The sequence below is a fragment of the Asterias rubens genome, chromosome 3, assembly GCF_902459465.1.
Source record: "Asterias rubens chromosome 3, eAstRub1.3, whole genome shotgun sequence".
Taxonomy (NCBI): Eukaryota; Metazoa; Echinodermata; class Asteroidea; order Forcipulatida; family Asteriidae; genus Asterias; species Asterias rubens.
In genome coordinates this window covers 5,784,482-5,807,962 of record NC_047064.1, presented here as the reverse complement: position 1 = coordinate 5,807,962, position 23,481 = coordinate 5,784,482, and the positions used below count along the sequence as shown (strand labels likewise).

Below are 23,481 nucleotides of genomic sequence, written 5' to 3'. Positions count from 1 at the left end.
TTAAAACTAATTCATGAATGGATGAGAGATTCAGTCAAAAGGCTCCTCGGTTTAACATGGTATGTTGATGGTAGTAGAAAACACCCCTTGATATATATATGTATGAAATTTCACATTTTAAAGAGAAAGAAAGAAAACTATTTTTCCCATTTGGTGTTTTTTTCTTTTTTTCTCGTAACTCAGATGGCTGATCGATCTCAAACTTCTACAGGTTTGTCATTTTATGTATAATATGTTGGATTACATAAAGTGCTGACACTGCCAGCAACTGTTTTGTTAATAAAAAAACAATTCCGCAATGTTCCTTTAAGAAGAGATATCGGATCCTAGGAGCGCTTCCCAGTACATGATGAATGGATTATAAATCCAATCAAAGAGCTTGCCGATTTAACATACCATTACCTTTCTATATTCTAAGAAAAAAGAACAACTTTCGAAATACCGTCTAAAACATTAAATTACTTTATTGAAGACCTTCGGCGCCAACGCTGTCCATTTAAACGGGAAGCAGTCGAAATAAGCAGGTAGAAAAAATGCTTGCGCAAAATCTCTGGAAAAAAAATCACATGCCTTAGCGTCTTCTTGTTGTTCCACAAAGGCACCTGCGGGGACACTAGGACAAAATTTCTTGAGGCCTGTAATCACGAAAAGTTTTCTGTGCTTAGCAAGTTTTTGTGATTACAGGCCTCATGGAATTTGGTCCTGGTGTCCAAGTGCCTTTGTGGGTTACGAGCCCAAATCACGTAAAATGACTGGCGCCCCATTCAATGTTTGCTTAGCAAAGAAACGGTTTCCTCCGAACTAACGTATAGCTTTTTTTTCTGTTTTTTTTATAAAAAGGAAGAGGTGTATCACGCATGTTTCGATCCAGATTTATGCAGTACTGATTTATAGACTTGCCCAGTCCCTCCACGTCAGCCTCCCAAACAGTCAATCTTGCGCCCTGTTACCCGTGACTAATTGGAAACCCCCCCCCCCCAAAAAAAAAAAAAAAAAAAAAAAAAAAAAAAAAAAAAAAACAGCGTCGCCAATTAAAACATTCAACTGCAGAAAATACGGAGCAGAAATGTCAAAATATTTATTGTTAAGTTTTTAAAGTTAGAAGATAAAAGATGAGCTAGCGTTGGGAAAAAAATAAAAAAATAAAAGAGATTCAGAATTAAACTTAGGTTGTTGTAAGACAAATATCACCCTTCAAAATCCGTTAAAATCATCATCATCGTGAATTTGGGAAACAAACATAAGACTTCAGTTTGACTTATGTATTAAAAGGTTTTTTCTTTCCACGGCACAAATTCCTCCTACTCTTGTTAAATTAAAGGAAAGAAAAGGTCACCCACCGATAAGTAATTCATCCAAGGTTTAATTACAAGTCTCGTCCCTCTCAAGTATCACCTGATATCAAGGTTTATTTAATATCGTATTCCATACAACTCACAATTTTTACTTAGTTTTTAATAAAAAGCACTAAAATGACATCATCGTTCGACATCGGTCGTTCCACCAACTTACACAACAAAACCCCCCAAATCACTAAACGACTGGTCCACCTGGCACCCAAGGGGCATCCCCTCTTTCTGAGTAAATTGTGCCAGTAGCACCCCCTCACCGGACACTTTTTTTTTTTTTTTTTTTTTTTAAACCAACGAACGGTTGTATACCCCGACGTAATTCAACTAGCCCAGCCCGGACGCAAAATCACAAAATATGTACCGTGTACTAATAAATTATTGTATGTAACGGAACACTGACGTTCTGTTCGCCCCCAGTCAGCCCGCTGCGTACAATAAATTTGACGCCAATCCAGATAAAAAAATGATTGGATTTTAATGAAGTTAATCGGGGCGGCTGGTTCTTCTACTCGACTCGTCCTGCGGGGCCCTGCACCCCCTCTCTCTATCCCTCTGTACCCGGTTACAGTTTTAAGTCCGTATTATGGCCGGCTGGCTTTTGTGTGTGTACATTTTCTTTTTTTAAAAGCTCTCTTCCCGAAGTACGGTATCGCCGGATTTAGTACACAGGCCACATCATTTTGTAATTAATTATCAATTGAATGTAATTGGCTGCTTGGCCAAAATGCACCCCTAAGATCGCTTTAAAAGCTGAGTGCAACCTGCGCGATTGCGTACCCCGAAGTCAAATTAATAATCTTGCGCATAAACTAGTTTATTTGCTCACACCCCCTTGCACATTGTCACGGTTGAGTTTCTCTTGTCTATTTTTCTGTGTTCAGTTGGAGGTTGCCGATGGGGGGGGGGGGGGGGAAACCATGTCTCTTCATTTTGCCTCTTTCGACGATCGAAACTTTTTGATAAACGGACGTAGAGTTTCATTTTGATAATCAGACCAACAGAAAAGAAATTGGCGGTTCTTCAGGCTCTTTCATTCATTCCTTTTTCACATCACACAAGAGCGAGAATACCGACAAGTTATTATGCCTAAATTGTTTGATTTTGAGGCCAAGCCATTTTTGATTCTTTACAGTGGGAACTCCTCTCCGCCATCGGGTCTTGTCTGTGCTGTCTGATGTTTGCAAACAGAAACAAAATAAAGAAAGCGGGATATATGCTCTCTGCCTTGTAAAAAGAGCTTTTTTTTAATTTGTAACATCTTTATAAATTATTGTTATGGCTTTTTACTGTTTTCAAGAAGTATGGAAATAACTGTGAGTTTGAAATTGAATTGAAAACAAGCACATGAAAACAAGTGTAAAGAAAGGCATCTATTTATTAACTGGATGATTCAACTTCTGATGAAGCACTAAGAATTATCATAATAGATGTTTCAGGACTTAAAAACACGTTGCCTTGGATCGGTCGAGTTGGTCTTTGGAAAGCGTTTGTAACCGTTTGTTTTAAAATGCATATGATTAGAAAGATATTTTAAAAGTAGAATATAATGATCCACACAAGTATGACTTGAAATTGCGTGGTTTTCCTTTTACCTCGTCGACTAACACGGTCGGCCATTTATGGGAGTCAAATGTTTATGGGAGTCAAATTGTTGACTCCCATAAATGGCCGACCATGTTAGTTCGCAAAATAAAAGGAAAACCACGCAATTTCGAGGAAAATTTGTGTGGATCCCTGTATATTCTACTTTTAAAATATCTTTCTAATCATATGCTTTTTATAACAAACGGTTACAAATGCTTTTCAAAGACCAACTCGACCGATCCAAGGCAACGTGTCTTTAACATTACACGATTAATTTTGGTTAGTATATTAGCAGTTTGCAAAAGCTTGTATAGGGTCTTATATTTGAGTCTTATACTGAGTGACTCGTTACTACCTTACTGTCATCAATAAAACATGAGAGTCATGCGTTAAACTTACTGGTACTTTAACTTGTAAACAAATGTGTAATCTAAAGCCTATTTTGTTAAAAAGATTGTACAGTTTTTAACAACCTGCAAAATTACTTTGATTTGATTTGATTTGATTTGATTTGATTTTATTTGATTTGATTTGAAATGGTTTATTAAAAACAAACACCATAGCAGCCAAGGCTGAATTGCAGAGATAACAAAATAGCAAAGCTTGATATATCATACTATAATAATACAAAAAACAGTGGCGATATTTTTTGAAACTCTGTATGATGTGAACAAAAAAGGAAGTTGAGTTGTTGAGTTAATTTTGGAGCTGGAGAAATATTGGTTCATCGGGTCGCTTTGCTGATCTAGACGCATTTATCAACGTTATAAGAGACACTGGATATTATTGGCAATTGCTCAAACTAGTTGTAATGAACAATTGAGAGCTGTTGATAGTATATAAAACATTGTGAAAAAATGGCTCCCTCTGAAGTTACATAGTTTTGAGAAAGAGGTAATTTCTAATACTCATATATTAAAAGACTTCTGGCTTAAAATCTTTTGATATTTTGTTAGGTATCTAAAACCACACATATTTTTGTTGACAACAAGGGTGTTTTTTCTTCAACTTTCTCTTACAACTTCAATAACCAATTGAGTCATAATCTTCACAGATATGTTATGTTATGCATACAACGCTAAGATACACCAAATAAGAATACAGTGCCCAATTTCATAAAGCTGCTTAAGCAAAAATTTTTGCTTAAAAAAAAAATTCATTGCTTAGTAAAATCAGATTACCGGCCAAGATACCACTCAATTGTTATGCTAAGTAAACAACAGCTAAATACTAGTCATAAGCAATGTATATGGCATGAAATTTTGGCCAGTAACGTGTGTAAAATAAGCGAGCTATTTTCGTGCTTAAGCAATTTTTTTTGCTTCAGCAGCTCTATGAAATTGGCCCCTGATCTTTGACAACATAACCAGAGGTGTCCAGTGCCTTTTAAAAAGCAAAAGGTTGGTTGTAATGTTTTATCACGCACGTTCGTGTCATTGAACTCTGGTTTTTTTTTAACCCAAGCTTGATATGAAGCCTGTTTATTAGATCCGGTTGTTGGTATCTCTATTAATAAACTTTATTGTCTTCTTCTACGAAGTGTCTTTTGTAGCTTGATAGTTCTTGGTAAATGTTTATAACAAGGCGACATAAACTTAAACTACAATATACGGGATGATCACCTATTCATGAGAAACTCATTTTTTACTCTCTCTCGTTAACTTTATGTGCTGGTCTTGCGTAATATTTACACACATACATGTATATAGATTCATTATGGATTCAAATGGTAGTTAGTGCGCCCTGATGAAGCTATAAATTATATCGACGTTTGTTTATACTGGTATCACAAGGATGTAAACCATGAAATGCAAATTATAGAAGTACAGGTTGTTGAACCCATTATCAAAACAAAAAGTACAATTCGATAAGAGTCGTCTACCTTTGAAGGTGTCATCGATAAATACTTAAAGACACAGGACGATGTTGGTTATTGTTAAAGACCAGTGTTCTCACCTGATGTATCTCAACACATGCATACAATAACAAACCTGTAAAAATTTGAGCTCAGTCGGTCATCGAAGTTGCGAGATAATAATGAAAGAAAAAAACACACTTGTCACACAAAGTTGTGTGCTTCAGATGCTTGATTTCGAGACCCCAAATTCTGAATATCCGGTCTCGAAATCAAACTCGTGGAAAATTACTTCTTTCTCGAAAACTATGTGACTCCAGAGGGAGCCGTTTCTCACAATGTTTCATACTATCAACAGCTCCCCATAACTCGTAACCAAGTAATTTTTTATGCTAATCAATATTTTGAGTAATTACCAATAGTGTCCACTTCCTTTAACTTGATAACAAATAATGTGCTTCTGCAGTCGGGACTGAGTGCTGGAAAATAATATTGAGTATACATGTGATTTGTCTTTAAAAAGTTCAGTTACACTTCAATTTATAATAATTTTTATAAGCCGTAACTGTGTTAATAGCAAAGATTCGGAGCTCTATAATATTTGGTTAATAGCTTAGTGGTGTTTCACAGTTCATTGTTGGAAGGTAAGGTTTAACTTTCGGTAATTGTCAAAGACCAGCTTAAGATTTCACCAAACTCTTCCTAAGATGTATCTTAGTACTTAGGACAAATTAAGTTCCGTAACCTTAAGACACTTTCAGACCACATCAAATTGTGGCTAGTATCCTGTTCATTTCTGCTTGACAGACAATATTGTTAAGTTTTCTGCTTAAGCAGCTCTATGCAAATGGGCCCAGAAGAGGATAGAGCAGTCAAAGCCAACCTAACGGGAGGTATTAGTTTATTTTGGGACGCTAATTTTTAACTCCATCTTAGCAACTGTTTAACACTGGCATAAAAACTTACTTGGTAACAAGCAATGGGTAGATGTTGATAGTATAACACACTGTGAGAAACGGCTCCCTCTGAAAACATAGTTTTTGAGAAAGAGGTAACGTTTCACCCAGTTAATAAAATGTTCCAAATGAAGCCTTTTGTTATGCATCTGAAAGCACATCAGAAGTGCAACACGGGTGTTTTTCTTTCATTATTCTCTTGCAACTTCGATGACCAATTGGGCCCAAGATTTCACATATTTGTTATTATACGCACATGTTGGGATGCACCAAGAGAGGATGCTGGGCTTTGACAATTACCACAACGTTTCCAGTGCCTTTAAACAGCCTCGTAGTACAGCTTAATCGTATTGATTAAACTGAGTTGTTTGTTTTAGTCCCGGTGTCAATTAGACGACAGGACTTGGAAAGGCAACACGAATATCAAACAGAAAACAGAGAGTGGACAAAAAAACAGTCTTAGGAGAACTACCACTGATTGGAAACAGGTATTGAAATGATGTGGAATAATATTGAGTAATAATTTAAAAAAGTAAGGAAAGTGTGGCCGGTTAAAGGCACTGGGGTGGATTTCACAAAGGTAGTCCTAACTTAGGACTAGTCCTAGGCAATGCTAAGAGATAGGACCAGTCCTAAGTTAGGACCAGTAACTCATCCTAACTTAGGACTGGTCATATCTCTAAGCATTGCCTAGGACTAATCCTAAGTTAGGACTACCTTTGTGAAATCCACCCCTGGACACCTTTGGTAAATGTCAAAGACCAGCACTCTCACTTGGTGTATCTCCAAACACGTACACATTTGGTTCAATTTTTCATCGAAGTTGCAAGAGAAGAGTGAAAGAAAAATCACCTTTGTTGCGTTACTTTATGTGTATATTTGGTTTGCGGTAACACCATGTGTGTATCTACTTGCCAGGTAGATTTGTTCTTAGGGAACTGTCTTGCTTTATTCTACTGCCGTGGAGTAGATAATCGGAGGTTCGGGAGACTTCTCAGTTCTGAAAAGAACTGTCCTGCTTTTTAACTATTACCAGGGCGGATGGTATAGAAATTAGACTGGACTACTACTTTAGCTTATAGGATCGTAATTAACTGTACTGCCGCGGAGTCGGTTCTGAAATTGGTCTCAACGTTTCGACTAGCTTGCTCTAGTCATCGTCAGGAGGCTGAGATGAGTCGACTTTAACGAGGAGTTCAGCCAAGCCTGACATCTCACAGGGAAAAAGATCTCATAAAAATAAGGCTTAGTGTTAAAAACAAGTATTGCATTTTTAAACTGCGGCACTTCTCCTGACGAACCTCCGATTATCTACTCCACGGCAGTAGAATAAAGCAAGACAGTTCCCTAAGAACAACTCTACCTGGCAAGTAGATACACACATGGTGTTACCGCAAACCAAATATACATTGATACTTCACCATGCAATGCCTCAAATCCTATATCCTATATCATATACTTTATGTGCGTTGAGATATAATAATAGTATATTATACTAAAAGGCTTCAGCTGCAGTCTTTTTATTATATGAGTGAGAAGAATAGTACCTCTTTCTCAAAAACTACCTTACTTCAGAGGGAGCCATTTCTCACTCATCAACAGCTATGATTGCTCGTTACCAAGTAAAATTGCCAACCATTATTTTGAGTAACTACCAATAGTGTTCAGTGCCTTAGAGCTCAAAAAGCCGCTCGCCATCCCCATCACACATAAAACGTATAGGCGAGATAGAAAGTTCCGTTAAGCCAATAAGCCCGGGTGGTTATCGATTTTATTATTTTTTTCCCGGGCAGCGGCCATTCACAGTCTTCGGTGCATCGTGCGTGGTGATTGCAGGAGCAGTCCAGCGGCTCTCATTCGCTGAGATGAGTCGACTTTAACGAGGAGTTCAGCCAAGCCTGACATCTCACAGGGAAAAAGATCTCATAAAAATAAGGCTAAGTGTTAAAAACACGTATTGCATTTTTAAACTGCGGCACTTCTCTGCAAAATGAGTACTCGATGAAAACCATTGCGTTATGTAAGTCCTATTTAGTCGCTGCCAAACAGAAAAACGCAGATTCCTTTTTTCAAGGATGAATATAAGGACAAACATTTTATGTCTTAGTGATTAGTTCAAACTGTTTAATGATTTAAGCAACAAGTCTGATAGTTAGTGAGCACTTATCTTTTATCAACGGATTGTCTTCAAGGAAATTATAGAAACAATGGAAGTGAGCATCATGAACGCTGATGACAGTTTCTGTAGCACGGATGCCAATTTAGATCTTCTCGCACCGACACCTTCGCCGGACTCAAGCGGGCACGAGAGCGATGATCTCCCCACGCCGCCGCACTCCGCATCGTCGGCCGGTAACAAGTCCTCCTTCTCAATCGCCGAGATTCTTGGCTCCTCATCGGCTTCCTCGCATACATCTTACCCCCACCACAAGAACGATAGACAGGTCCTGAGTCCGGACGACAGGGGTAGTCTCAACTCTCCTATCTTGGACGGAGGAGCACACTTGGTCCGTCCCAAGGCTCTGAGGGAAACGGGGATACCAGTCTCCGGGGTCGGAGGAGCGGGACTACCGCCCGGACATTGGTGTGGCAGCCCTCCTGGTGCAGCAGCATTGCAATACGCGTATGGTACATCTCCCGGTATGCCCGTTTGGTCATCATGGTGTCAAGCGGCCGCATTTGGCAGACCAAATATTCCTGGTAAGTTTTCAATTTCATACTTCTTAAAAATATTTTTTTGTCAAATAATTTTTTTATTTATAAAAAGCAATTCTGTACAAAAAAAAAGGAAAACAAAAAAATACCAATCATCTGGTACATTGCCGTTCAGAGTAGAAAAATAAAGTTCCTATCTAGTATGTAATAGATGTTGAATTTGCATCGGGGATAGGGAATATTAATTTTGGTTTTTACCCATACACCGATGTGTGTTAGCACTGTATACTCAGTACTTTTTTTCACAGGACTCGGGAAAGTACCGAGTACATGTATACAGTGTATGGGTAAAAACCAAAGTTAATATCTAGTATGCCTGTACCGCGTATACGAAGAATAGTAAAAATTGTATTGATTAACTCTATAAAACCACTAGAACTTGGTAAACAATACAATTTTTTGTGTTATTCGGTGTCGACTGGTTTTGATTTGGTTATGGAATGAATATATGTAAATCCACTTCAGACGGACAGAGATAGAAACAAAAAGAAACCTTTCGAGTAGGCCTAACACGAGGCAGAAACAAGACGTTTCATCCACGAAACCTTTCCTAGTCTAGTTTGTGTCAGCCAAGTGATAGAGCCTCGTTAAAAAGATACAAACACGGTCGTCATCAAACGCCTTGTCATACACACACACCGTACATTAAAACTAATTGATTCCTAAGTGATTGCATGTCAATAGTTAAGGTTTTAACATACCTTTCCATTTGGCAGTTAATTATACCGAACTGGAAGCACAAAACCAAAGCGGCAAACATGACAGGCAGGTGACACTATTGGTAATTACTCAATATAATTATTATCATAAAACCTTTCTTGATTACGAGTAATGGGGAGAGGTTGAAAGTATTAAACATTGTGAGAAACGGCTCTCTCTGAAATAATGTAGTTTTCGAGAAAGAAGTGATTTTCCACGAAGTTGATTTCGAGACCTCAGATTTAGAATTTGAGGTCTCGAAATCAACCATCTAAACGCATACAACTTCGTGTGACAAGGGTGTTTTTTCTTCCATTATTACCTCGCAACTTCGAAGACCGATTGGGCTCAAATTTTCACAAGGTTTGTTATTTTACGCATATGTTGAGATACAGCAAGTGAGAAGACTGGTCTTTGACAATTACCAATAGTGTCCAGTGTCTTTAAAGGATTGCAGTATCAGTTATGCAGTATAGTTTGAACGAGAGCGTGGAGTTCGTAAAACCATTGAAATTGTCAGTCACGTTTATCTTGACCATGCACACAACAGTACCTCTAGTACAACACCACATGAAAGCTTTGATTAAAACAACCCCCCCCCCCAAAAAAAAAAAAACAAAAAAAAAAAAAACGTTGTTGTCATTCTTATCTTTGCAATGAATTTATTTCTCGCCACAAAATATCAAAAGTAGTAGCAAACGTACTTTTAGTTATTCGTGGTTTCACATGGTTGTTTTCACCAGCTGAATAATTATCTAGTAACTTTTGTAGGATTTAAAGGAAAATGCTTGTCGTAACATTTTATCATTTTTTTTGTCCAAACAATTGTTGAACTTATTCCAAAACAGTTGAAGAGCCAACCATTGGCAAAAATTCAACTCGTGAAGCAAGAATGGTTTATAAAAGTGCAGAAACGTAACAATGTCTGCATTGAATTAAAACAATGTTTTGTGAGTTGTTATTTTTTTGAGTTCTTCTACCTATGTTATCGCGGTCTTTCTTGCGCTCATCCGATTATCAAAATAATTTTGCCATGTTTCTTGTCTTGTCTAATTTAAGATGGGAATTGTTGGAAAATATCTTTTAACGGTGTTTAACAATTTTTTTTTTTTAAAGTCAATATGTTATTTAAGAATTGTTTTCATAACTTTGTATGGGCAAATGCTTCCAAACATTTGTCATTTTAGACCCAAGTGCTGTGCGTGCAAAAAGAAAATGCTCCAGAGCACCACATACAGACCCACGAGTTGACTTTTAACGATAAAAAAGGCTTAAACACTTTGAATTGTTGAATAGTTTAGAGCTTTAAATTATGAATATCGCGAGTAGACAAAAAGATATAATTTTTACAATCATAATTTGATTTTGATGAGTCCACTAGTTATCAATTATACACAAATCTAAGTACCTAATCACGAGGAGCTGTTTAAAATTTCAACTACTACTTCTGCAAGAATGTTTCAAGGCAAATTGTTGATCACTATACCATTAACAAAAACATAACTTTAAACGCACTCGCCTATTATCTAGACAAACTGAACAGGTTTTCCCTGTCACAAATCCAAAAGATTGACAACACAACTAAAGTTTAAAAGCCTTAAATCGTCCTTGGAACCCCGGAACCTAAAACTGGCTTATCCCAATTGATTATCAGGTAACATTGTCAATTTGATTTGTTCTCCAACGGTGCGGGGAAAAGAGCATTATTGGTGGGCCTGTTGTGTGATACACTGGTGGGGTAGACCGTGGGGTAGACACAACAAACAGTCTAAAATTGATTTTGTTTAGTGCCATCATTACCATTGTTCCTCATTCACAGGGAGTTTTGAAGAGCATTGTTTGGTTTTATTGAGCGGATTGCAAACCTTGAAATCATACCTTAATACTCAGTGGGGTGGCGTAGCCAGATGGGGGTGGGGAGCCTACAGGGAGTGGGGAGACCAGCCCCCATCACAGGACCCTTTCCCCTCTCCATGAGAAAACAACAACCCACAAGACTGGATACATGTAGCCCTTCTCAAATGTTGTCTGCGTTACCACTTTCCCAACCCCGTTCACCACTCTACGTTTCCATCAGGCCATCAGACCCAAACTGTCATTAGTTCAGACCCCCATTTTAATGGTGTTCAAACTAATTCCATTGTTGAAAAGATTTCAAGAGGTTTTATTGTCTGGTGTGGAGAGTTTGCCCAACTTAAAAAAACTGATGTTGTTATTGATCGGATCGACTGTTATAGAACACAAGAGAAGAGTGTACATTGGTGATGATATGTTCAGACAACTTCTTTCCTTAGCACTTAGTTGGCAAAATATAACTCAGAGACAAATTGATTTTGGAAGAAGCTTAAATCGGAAGGAAAATGAAGTAAGATGTTATTTACTTTCCAGAAATGACACAAAACAAACATAAACTGAACCAATACTATGCCTCAGCCCACGTGTCGAAATTTAATTATAGGCATTTCACAAATTGATCATGAAACTTGTTTAAAATTGTGTTAAATGTAACGTCTGTAACAAACTTTATATAGAAGGGTCGAACAAGCAGTTTTGCTCGGCCAATAATGTTAGTGTTGCCCTTCAAGTAACATTTCTGTTCGCAGTTTTCGCACGTGTTTGTTTGAATCTCTAACTGTTTCACCCGTTTTACATGATTTTGAAATACGCGCATGCGTGTACTTTTCAATGATTAATTGAAACCACGCTATCGTAATCGTTTTTAATAACTATGGGTGAATCAAGGAAGGTATTATTAGCCCTTAAAGACAAAAAGCCCGGGTCGTACTTTCTGCGAATGCTTCGTGCGAAGCGAAATTTATTGCGTCACAATAGGAGAAACAGCACATTACCGATTATTGCGTCACAAAATTTCGCATCGCCTCCCCAGGAAGTATGGACCGGGCTGAACTAATAACACACAAGTGCATAAGCTTTCGTAGCAACAACTACTTTATCAGAATGATGTATGATCATAGTTCAAGTTTGAAATGTAAAAGTAATATCTTGATTGTACAATTTAGTTCGGATTTCCTGAGGGACAGTGAAAGTTAAACAATGTCCTTCATTAGCCCCGTGCAGTCAGTCTACATCATACATTATTCAGCCAGTCTTTTGTGTCTGTGCGTCGGTAACAATTGGGCGTCTTTAGAGGAGGCCCAGCAAATAGCGTTTTATCGTTTGATGGTTTTTATAAATCGGGACTCGGCTTAACTGGCTGGTGGTGTCGGGTATCGATTTTTGTTCTTCTAGTCGTTTATTTAGCCTGTTTTTATTTTTTATTTTTATGAAAGCCACGGCGGGTTCACCAAACTCTTCCTAACTTAGGATCAATCTGAGGACTTAGGACGAGTAAAGTTCCATATCCAAAGACGTAGGACGCATTGAACCCATCCTAAGTTAGGACGAGTTATTCGTCTTAACATGAGATAGGACTAATCCACAGCGTTTCGTGAAATCGGTTGCTGGTACCAAGGTGTTGCTGAGATCAATCAAACCTTGTTAGTTGATCAGGGATGTACTTCTTTTTTTTTAGCGATAGGGAGAGTTTGAGTGACAACAAAAGATGATTGACGGGTTATCTGCTGCAAGGGCGAGATAAAGGGGCGTGGTTGTCTCAGACTGGGCGTGGTCATCAGAAACGTAACATTGGACATTACAACTCAATTTACAGCGAGGTGATTCAAACAATCTCATGATCAACTGAACGTTATTACATTGCTTCATACAGTGAATAATTAGAAACAGATTTTTGAAAACAACACAAATTCTAAAAAAACTATTATTTTTGGGTTGCGGCAAAAAGTAGATGGAAAGAAAGTTAGTTTCTTCCCTACGCAATGATATACGCTCAACATGCGTTGCTTAAAACTGTTTGATCAACCATACTTTGTCTTAGCACAGCGGACTATTGTCAAACACAATAGCTCCTTATAGACGGTCAAAATATGGATGTACGTTTCGCCGCTCATTATAAAGAACATTTTAAATAATTTCATCCAGTAACTTTTGAGTCATGAGGAATAAAATAGTAATTTAAAGACACACTATTGGTAATTGTCAAAGACTAGCCTTCACAGTTGGTGTATCTCAACATATGCATAAAATAACAAACCTGTGAAAATTTGAGCTCAATCGGTCATCGAACTTGCGAGATAATAATGAAAGAAAAAAACACCCTTGTCACACGAAGTTGTGTGCGTTTAGATTGATTTCTAGACCTCAAGTTCTAAACCTGAGGTCTCGAAATCAAATTCGTGGAAAATTACTTCTTTCTCGAAAACCACTCCACTTCAGAGGGAGCCGTTTCTCACAGTGTCAACCTCTCCTCATTTCTCGTCACCAAGAAAGCTTTTATGCTTATAAGTATTTTGAGTAATTACCAATAGTGTCCACTGCCTTTAATACTTTTCCATGTCTTTATGGCATGTTTGCTTGTATAAACACACATGATATGGAGGACATGTTAATTTAATTTCAAATTCTCAAACCAAGAGGTATACAGTCCATTGCCAAGACGGATTTCTCAGGTATTATGAGCCAAAGTCTCCTCTCGCCCATGCCACACGGCGCCTGATCACCCCCACTACCTTGGCCGGCAGACGCGCACCTGTCCACTAATCACATACCCCGTGCTGCCGTTTATGCGCTCCATTAACGCCGCGTCGTAATTCAATTCCCTCGTTTGTGGTCTTTTAAGCTTGATATTTTAACAAACAAGATTGGCCATTTATAAAGCTGTATAGATCGTTGGGGAATAATTACGTCAGACAGGGAGGACCCCCTCACAAAGGAACAACATAAATGTATCTGATTTTTGTTTATTAATACGCCGGTTTACGTCATTGTTATTCTGTTTACCATTGTATAACGAACTTTTAGGTACTCAACATTACAAGTACAGCACGCGCGATCTGAAGCTAAGAGTGAGTTGTCATTTTTAGGCGGGAAACTGGTGATAAACGAGTTTCTTATAATTAGGGCATGTATACGCTCTCAAACACAATCGAGTTAAAACCCAGCCGGTTATTAACTGGGCCATATTACCTGGAGTTTAGCATTCATTAACGTGGACTCTTTGTAATAAAACGTTTTGGTGAACGCTTTTCATCGCGTGTTTATCATTAAAGCTACCACGACAGTTGAGCTATACTTTGTATAGATTCAATGATTGTAATGATTTCAAACTGGGTCAAGCTCCATGGGACATGAATCCGGGTCAATGTTGACCCAGGAGCGTAAATAAGATAAGGTTACCTTTAATTAACCCGTTGTCTTTTGGGGTTATTGATGGACGATTTAAACAGCACTTATAATCCTTCTTCTCGATTTAAACAATCACTAACAATGAGAAAGTACAATGACTTTCAGTATTTTATTATTTACTATACCGTTTACATTCTACTTTATTTATAAATGTTTAGAGGTTATTTGCTCGGCAGGTCACACAGCTTTGGTGACACCCAGATAAATAAAATAACAATGAAATATAAATAAAATGAAAAGACAGAAAGAAACTTTGTATTTCCCATCAAAATAATTAATAAACACCAGGTACAAAAACAAATCAGCATTTTTATTTTCCATCGACGTTTGAACACATACATTGTTCTGTATACAGCACCAGACGTCTTGATCGAAACTTCGCAGAATCAGTTCAACAAAAAGGAACATCTTAAAATGAACTTGTGTAGTCAAATCATCGGGGAAGAAGAGCAACGGGTTGGTTTGCAGTCACTTGACTTTATGACTATTAGGAGCAGGCTATCGTCAATGCACATAAGTCTTAATTTAAATTTAAAAGCAACCCACCCCTTCCCTGTTTTTTGCAGCGAATGTTTCGCAGGAGTTGAACACAGCTCAACACATGCGGCGAATTGTTGCGATTTTTATGACGGCAAAACTCGCTTCGCATTCGCAGGAAGTATGTACCGGGGTAATCGGAAAATAATACGTTTATACCGTGCCTTAATTTGACGTGTGTTATATGTTTGACATATTATTTTCAAAGAAAAATCAATCCAATTACCGTCTACACGTTTTGATAATTTCTTCCCTCGCAGGTCCCAAACCTCTCGGTAGAAGACCGAGGAAGCCCGGGGTAGATCGGAAACCGAGGCAGGCCTACTCCTCCAAACAGCTGGAGCGTCTTGAAGAGGAGTTTAAGGCCGACAAGTATCTGAGTGTCAGCAAGAGACTAGAGCTATCGATGGCACTCAACCTCACCGAGACGCAAATCAAGACGTGGTTCCAAAATCGAAGGTGAATAAAAACAAACCCACATAAACCAACTTGATTGTTTTTCAAAGTTTAGATGGAGATAAGCTTATGCAATGATGACACTCTGAGTTTGTTTCTTGCGTTTTCCCCCAACAAATATTGTGAGATAGTGTCGATTGTTAATTTCTAATGCTCAATGCTTCCTGCCTTAATGTCAAACTGGGTTAATTTGCTCAATACATTATATACATGTATAATAAGTGTTTCAAATTAACAGTCATCTAAATGGGATCTGTTGGTATGAAGTAATTGTCATCACTAAGCAATCTTCTCTGTTAAAGCAAAGTTTTGGTTTGGAATGATTTGATTTGAAGAATCCTTTCCCTCCAAAGCTCAGAAACAAACAAGTTTTAGACCTGGTATTATGGACTTTCGGGCCGGGTTGGCGATCGATGGATCGGCGACACGGTCTACCGTCAGCTGAAATAGCTGCGTGTTCCATTAAAAGCCACATTCTGCACACACACACACAGCCCTAGCCTACACCACCATCAAGCACGGGATCCCCCATTGACTCTCGTATGGCCAAACTCTCTGTAAATCGATTGCGTACGCAATCATGAGAAACCTTTCCCAAACTTGCTCGTCATCAACGTCTAATGAGTGAACAACACTCGGAGCCATGTTTGAAGGCGCAGCAGCTCAAGCCCTACCCCCCCCCCCCCCACACACAACCAAATCAATGACCCAATGATATTAGGAAATGGCTTATTAATTATGTCGTTTACACTAAAACAAATCCCATCAAGCCGAAACGATAATCTTTAATGGAAACGGCGCGAGAGACCTATTACACGGGAACACGGAGGGGGGATGTATCGATTCCCTTTAGGGGGCTTCACGAGCGCCGTGGTCTCGCTGAGATCCACGGTAGACCACGGTCCAAATTGAAACAGCGGCTCTCTCGTAGTCTGTGTGTTTTTCCGTATTGTAGCACTTCTCGTATTAGGCCAAGTAAAACAAAATACCAGTTGATCGTCCGGGTTTTTCCAAAAAGAGGAGGATGCGGCCCTTTTTTTCTTCTTCTTTGTTTAATTTCTTTCAATGGTGCCCGCCAAGCATTTTAATTCAAACTGGCCAATCTATTCTTCAGTTTAAAGTCACCACCTACTTTATAAGCTTTTAAAAGATTATATAATGAGAAATACACAGAGAATCTGTCTGTTTGAAGAAAGAAAAAAATATAGAAAAAAATGATGCGGCCTAAAAAAAATAAGGATGAGGGAGGACACGATTAACTGTTTTTTTTTTAAAAATTTTTTGGCCTTACAGACACGGACGCATTTGCTTGTCAATTGAGTGTTTAACCCGCTGGAGACCAACAATCAATTTCTAACACCGACCGGCCGCGGCCGTGCTAGCTCTTTCTATTTGCCCTTGAGCACTAACCCGGGGACAGTTCAAGTGAGCAACACTAAAGAATAATCCAAAATGTCCTTTCTCCCACTCATCAGCTCCTAGCTTGTGACTAATTAGCGCCGATGTCCGGGTACAACCCGAGCAATCTGCTTGGGAAGTGAGTATCTCAATGGATGTATCAACTATACTTGCTTGTCTTGCAGTTGCGTTTTAGCTTTTTGAGCGATCGGGTGTTGTAGAAAAAAGGTTGGGGTTGTGGCTTGGTGAAATTGCAGGCTTGGTGGGGATTTGGGAATGCTGAGATAAAGGGTGTTGATATAAATTATAAACAATTACTGAGTCTATAAATTCTGCATGGATTGGCAATCTGTAAACAGTTTGTAAACTTTGTCTATAAATTTATAAACCAGCTAGTTAGAAATCTATCAATTCTGCATGGTTTGGCAATATTGACTTAACAATATTTGCTCAGCCTCCGCAGATTAATCGTCTGGAACGCTGTTCTTCTTGGTATCAATTTCCAATCCGAGTGTTCAACATTTTATTTTTCAATTAACGTTTTAAAATCCGAAAATTGTGTTTCAAATGGACGCGTGTTGACAAGACTTCGTGATAACTGAGACCCTTTTTTTTTTCATTCTGTAATCTCAAACTGACCCTTTTGACTGGACGTCTTGCTTCTCTTGCAGGTGAACCTATACCGTTTCAGAGCATACACGTGTACCCACTGTATAAACCACCGTCAACTCTTTTATTTCCCCGTAATTAGAATTCGAACCAATTAAAAAACACCGTCCGGAGACGGAGCCGAATCTCCCTCCGGGGTGGAAGCTAACACTTGCCCGCCGGCCACTCGGGCTAAGCTGCCCCTTGCGCTATACGCCTCATCCCCCTCGTCCTCGTGCAATCATTAATGCCACACTTGTAGCTATCTTTTTTTTACAGGAACCCTTGTCCCCCCCTTCTTGTAACTCTTTTTGTAGGTAATGTAAGTTCTGTTTTGGTGTGCTTTTAGGGGTGCTGGGATCCCCTTTTTCTGATTCTTTCTGGGGGTAATGCAAGTTGCGTGTTTTAGTGTGTAAGGGGGTGCGGGGATGCTGGTGGATAACATTTTGAGAGGCAAAGCAAGTTTCCGTCTCAAATGTCGGAGCCACCGTGTCTACTTCAACCTGGGACGGGTCGTTGCGTCCCGGTATCAATTTTCAGGTAGTGTCTTGCGGGGCTTGGTTAAGATGCCGTGTTTAGCGGGTTCAGTCAATCCTCATGACCACTGAAGAGCTATCTAAAGACGGATAAGCGTTATTTATACACCGCTCTTGACTTGGCCAAAGGCGGCAGATTCGATCACCGCCGAGCGGTTAAATGAGTTTCTGTGAGGGAAATCTCGGTCGAATGATGCGGCGTTGTTGTTACTCTCTCCTCCTGTCGCTCAGCGCCGCACGCTTGTCCTTAGACTTGATTCAAGTCCCGTTCTCGTGCGAGAGGTCCCTGAGCATATCCTACCAACTATCTTACCCATGCTATTGTGGTCCCGACCAAGAGGTTAGGCGAAGGGACTGGACATAATAGGACTTTCACGGGATTGGGACTTGAGTCGAGTCTAGCTTGGCCTCAGCGGGAAGCATTACACCGCAGCGAGGGGTTCTGCACTGTAACACTGTCTTGGGATGAGACTACGTTTCTAATAAACGCCTCCATGTACGTGCTCTCTCTTGGAGGATTATTTCAAAAGGGGAAAGCAAGCCCGAGTTCCATATAATTATTATAACGCCGTTATGCACCCCCACCAATTGGAGGGTTATTTAAAAAAGCATTGCAACGTAGTCGCCTACTCAAGCCAGGAATTGGCAGTCTACACAAAACCTTCTGCGGGGTAACAAAAATACGCCAGCGGGGATGGTCGGGGAGGGTGAGCAAGAAACAAGGATTGTATTTGCGACATATAGTCACGTATTGAACACAGAGATACTTTATCCCTTGGAGAATGAGGGAGAGAGATTAGAGAGAGAGAGAGAGTCCCAAAAAGACAACTCGACACCCGGGAAGATCATACGATACTTAGATGCGTCTTGATTCACCAAGGGTGATATTAACACCATGTTATTATAGATAGTTACTTGCTGTATCACGGGCTACATTGTCCTGGGCGAGAAACTGTCTTGCCGCGGCAGTGACAAGGCCATTGACACCTTTTTGTGAATTGTAACTAAAATTAGATATCTCTTGTTTATGGCTTAATAAACCCATGTTTGAGCAATCACAACAGCTGCCGGCTTGGCACATATTTTGTGACAAATTATACAATTCAAACCAACACACAGACGGGTGGAATAACATTGGGATTTCCCTTTCAATAGTATTTGGTTAAAAATGATTGCAAAGCTTCGTGCACCCAGTGAGCCATTTTATGAGTTATAAAGCGCAAATCGTTGTTTAAACGCCTTTTGCGGAGATGCAGCTGATATTATTTCTGTTGAAATTTTTTTCAGTCGTGATGGTTTTCTCGATAATTTTTTTTTTCTCTGACCATCTTGTTTTAAAGCAGGCACAGATGATACCATCAAACTCAAGGCTGAATGTTGAATACATTGAAAGTGTAAACGTGCATAACCCTAAGACGGCCATAGTGAAACTTACCCTTAAAATTGTTTTGACAAGCAAGATTCAAATCGTGAAATTTAAAAACAGTGAAAACAAGGTTCTGTCACTATTTTATCGTGTCTCGGATGACCAATCGAGCTTAAAGTTGCACGTGTGTTTTATTTCTTATATATTAAGTGATGCGCTTATACAGACACTCCACTCTTGAAAGCACGCATTTTAACATAAATCAGGAATTTAGACCTTTTTTTTTAAAATCTCATTTCAAAAGATCAGAGATGTGCAAATAACTGAAACTGACAATGACAATCGGGAAGAATTTGTCTCCTTTTGTCACAATCCACACGACAGTAGACCAAAGCGAACATACGCCAGATCATAACACATTCAGGAGAGCAACTAGACAATCTACCTGATTTGGGTTTAGCATAACGCCCATGCAGGGTGTCGCCTGAAATATTAAATTACCTAAACTGACATTGACAATCGGGAACAATTTGTCCCCTTTTGTCACAATCCACACGACAGTAGACCGAAGCGACCAAACGCCATTATACATTACACTCCAACAATCATAACACACTCAGCCGAGAAACTGGAGACTCCACCTGATTTGGGTTTAGCATAACGCTCAGGGTGTCGCCGGGCCGATTCCAGTTTAGCTTATAACTACACAGATACATTGCAAGGAAGAGAACACCGAACATGTAGGCTTTTTATCTTTCATGATTATGTGGTTTGTGCTGTAGCAAATTATTTGCACTGTCGCTTGGGAGAAAATATTGATCTTAGGTGGTGGTGGTCCTGCCCGTGGCGAGAATCATCATTATTATGGGTGACAATATCGTCTCTTAAGTAGTAACCCATTGGAGTTAATTACGGTTGACTGGAAAGATCTATATACCTGCTCTGCTGGTATGGCAGACTACGAGACAGGAACACTCTCTGATGAGTTGTTCGAGTAGTAATGGATCGTCAGGTGGAATTTTTTGTTTTCTTGGAGTAACCTTGAAGTTATTTCCGCGTGAACACAGAATTCTGCAGCTTTTGAATCGGACGAGTACTTTACAGTAGAGTGCCGAATACAGGGATGGCCAATTACGGGAACTTGGGTCATCGAGTACGAACAGTTTTGGAAAACACTTGTTAATATTTAAACTTTGCTTTAGGCCTTTAAGATTGCAACTTTTTTTATAAGGTAACAAGCTAACATAGTTTAATATTTTCACTGTTTTCAGAACAAAATGGAAGAAGCAGATGATGGCCCGCCTGAAGATAGCCCAGCGCCAAGGCTTGTGGACGGCACCTTTCCTGACCCCCTGGTACTCTCCCCTCGGACCTTACACGGCAGCAACGGCAGCAGCGTACGCCCCTTACCCACCACCGGGTCTCCCGGGCGGTCTTCCTCCGTCAAGTTTCACCAAGGAGGTGACATCGGTTGGGGCATCATCAGCAATGGCATCTCAACGGCCGCTGCTAACACCTGGCACCTTACATCGCTCGGGACTAAGCTAGACTTGTAGATAATTGGACTAGATATTATTATTACCACTAAAAATATATATGAAGAAAACATGAAACAAACCTAGTCACTAATAGAGACATAGGCTCTTTTCGAAACCACGGCTTTAGCACCAGATTCGGCTCAGGCTAGCTTGGCCCCGCGGCTGTTTTGACAATATTGCGCGTGCTATGCGTACGTGTTCAGGGCTTCATACAAAAGAACGGAGCCTGAAGCCGAACTCAAAGTCGAAGCCGTGGATTCGAAAAGGGACATAGACGGCAACCTTTCAATAAATCTGCAATATTTGTTTGAAGGAAGAGCCAGTTCAGTATGTGTAGTTTTGTTTTAGAAACTTTTATCCAACGATTAAAGGTAAACCAGCGGGATTGGTTATCTAGGACCCGTTTCTTTATGCTTTTTATACGCTGTGCAATGTTTTTTTTTTTTGTATTTCAATTATTGTTCTTCCTAAACCTTTTGTCATGATGTTTCAAAACAATTGATTTTGGACTTGTATACGGTGCTGTAGGGCTAACCTTTGCAAAGACAATAGTTCTGGTTTCGTCAAACATTTTCTGAATTTTGCAGTTTTGCTGTGTTTCGCCTTTGCCTTTTTTTAGGAGCTACATTTTTTAAACTATAAATTAAAGGGGAACGACATCTCCTTTAAATCCGAATTACTTTTAAAAAGTGTCCAATACTCCCGTATGTGTATGTCTTTGAATCAAGATAAGGAACAATCATAACGTTAGTAACGTGGTAATAACCGAGGTGCTTACTTTCTTTAAAGGCACTGGACACTATTGGTAGTTGTCAAAGACCAGTCTTCTCACTTGGTGTATCTCAACATATGCATAAAATAACATACCTGTGAAAATTTGAGCTTGATTGGTCGTCGGAGTTGCGAGATAACTATGAAAGAAAAAAAACATACTTGTCACACGAAGTTTTGTGCTTTCAGATGCTTGATTTCGAGACCTCAAATTCTAAATCTGAGGTCTCGAAATCAAATTCGTGTAAAATTACTTCTTTCTCGAAAACTACGTCACTTCAGAGGGAGCCGTTTCTCACAATGTTTTATACTATCAACCTCTCCCCATTACTCGTTACCAAGTGGTGTTTTATGCTATTACTTATTTTGAGTAATTACCAATAGTGTCCACTGCCTTTAAATCAATAAAAGGTAAGGCAATGATGATGACGAAGATGGTGCAACTTGCGAACTATACCTTTCCATTGCTGATAGACAAACCGAGGTGGTTGGAATGGACGGCCGAATGTTAGTAAAAACCACCAATCGTGTTAACAGTTGTTTTAACCCAAATTTAACATTTTCTTCAAATTTACAATTAAGTAAACCTTCCTCCCATAATTGCTTTTTTCCAACAAATTTAACTCTATGTTTGATTATTTGTAAGACATTGTAGACAAACAGAAGCTATCTGTTTTTGATTTGCATTTATGGCTTCCATAGTTTTCTAACCTGTATTGGCAACAACTCGGACTGTGACGTATAGGCACGTTTAGTTTGAATCAAAATGGGGCATAGTTTTCTTGAATCAAGATGGAGAAACACGGGTTTGTTGCACAAACTGCTGCCAAGGGTATACTTAAAGGTACTGGACACTGTTGGTAATTACTCAAAATAATTGTTAAAGCATAAAAACTTACTTGGTAACGAAGACTCAAGAGTTGTTGATAGCATAAAACATTGTGAGAAACGGCTCCCTCTCAAGTAACGTAGTTTTTGAGAAAGAAGTAATCTCTCACTAAAATATTTGCATTGAATTCGAGACCTCAGCTCGAATTCAAGGCATCTGAAAGCACACAACTTGTGCGACAAGGGAGTTTTTTTCTAAACTGTTCTTTAGCAAGTTCGACGACAAATTGAGTTCAAATGTTCACGGTTTTGCTATTTTATGCATGTTGAGATACACCAAGCGAGACGATTCACAATTACCAAAAGTGTCATGGGGTGCATTTCACAAAGAGTTAGGACATAGTCTTATCTCGAGTTAGGACCAGTTATACTCGTCCTAACTTAGGACTATCCATGCAATTTGTATATCTCATATAGGACTAGTACTAAGTTAGGACTAGTCCTAACTCTTTGTGAAATCGACCCCAGTGCCTTTAGGCACTTTGCACTAAGATATGGTTTACGACGTTCTAATTGATAATAAATCTTGTTCGATTCTAGGTAGTGAAAGATGTGCACTGGGCAATATTTGTGAAAACTACAGCATTAAACTAACTATACAATCTACATTATCCTAATCAGGTATTAATTTATGAATGCTTTGAGTAAATTTAGACATCTCCCCCAGGAGAACATTGTCAAAATTATTATCACAGATCTCGACTTAAAGAGATAAATACTTATCTTTCAACATCCAACCAAAATAGTGAGGGGAAAAAGCCTTACAAAATAATTTCATAGCGTGGGATGTTTAAATAAAATTAATTGTCGAGTACTTTGTTTTTTTTTACTGAAGAACTTCACTTCTAAATTGAGACAAACATTATCAAGTTATTCAGTATTATGTGATTTATTTATACCGCGTTAGGCGATAGGCCTGT

At 39.1% G+C, this 23,481-nt stretch overlaps 1 protein-coding gene across 1 annotated transcript; it reads left to right on the top strand.

The window, feature by feature from the left end:
• Positions 1 to 7,596: 7,596 nt before the first annotated feature.
• On the top strand, positions 7,597 to 21,680 carry LOC117288333 (homeobox protein MSX-2-like). Its single transcript, XM_033769146.1, has 3 exons — positions 7,597 to 8,447; positions 15,221 to 15,419; positions 20,636 to 21,680. Exons 1-3 carry the CDS (start codon positions 7,955 to 7,957, stop codon positions 20,910 to 20,912), a joined length of 969 nt encoding a protein of 322 aa, XP_033625037.1. The 5' UTR covers positions 7,597 to 7,954; the 3' UTR covers positions 20,913 to 21,680.
• The last annotated feature ends 1,801 nt before the right edge of the window (positions 21,681 to 23,481 follow it).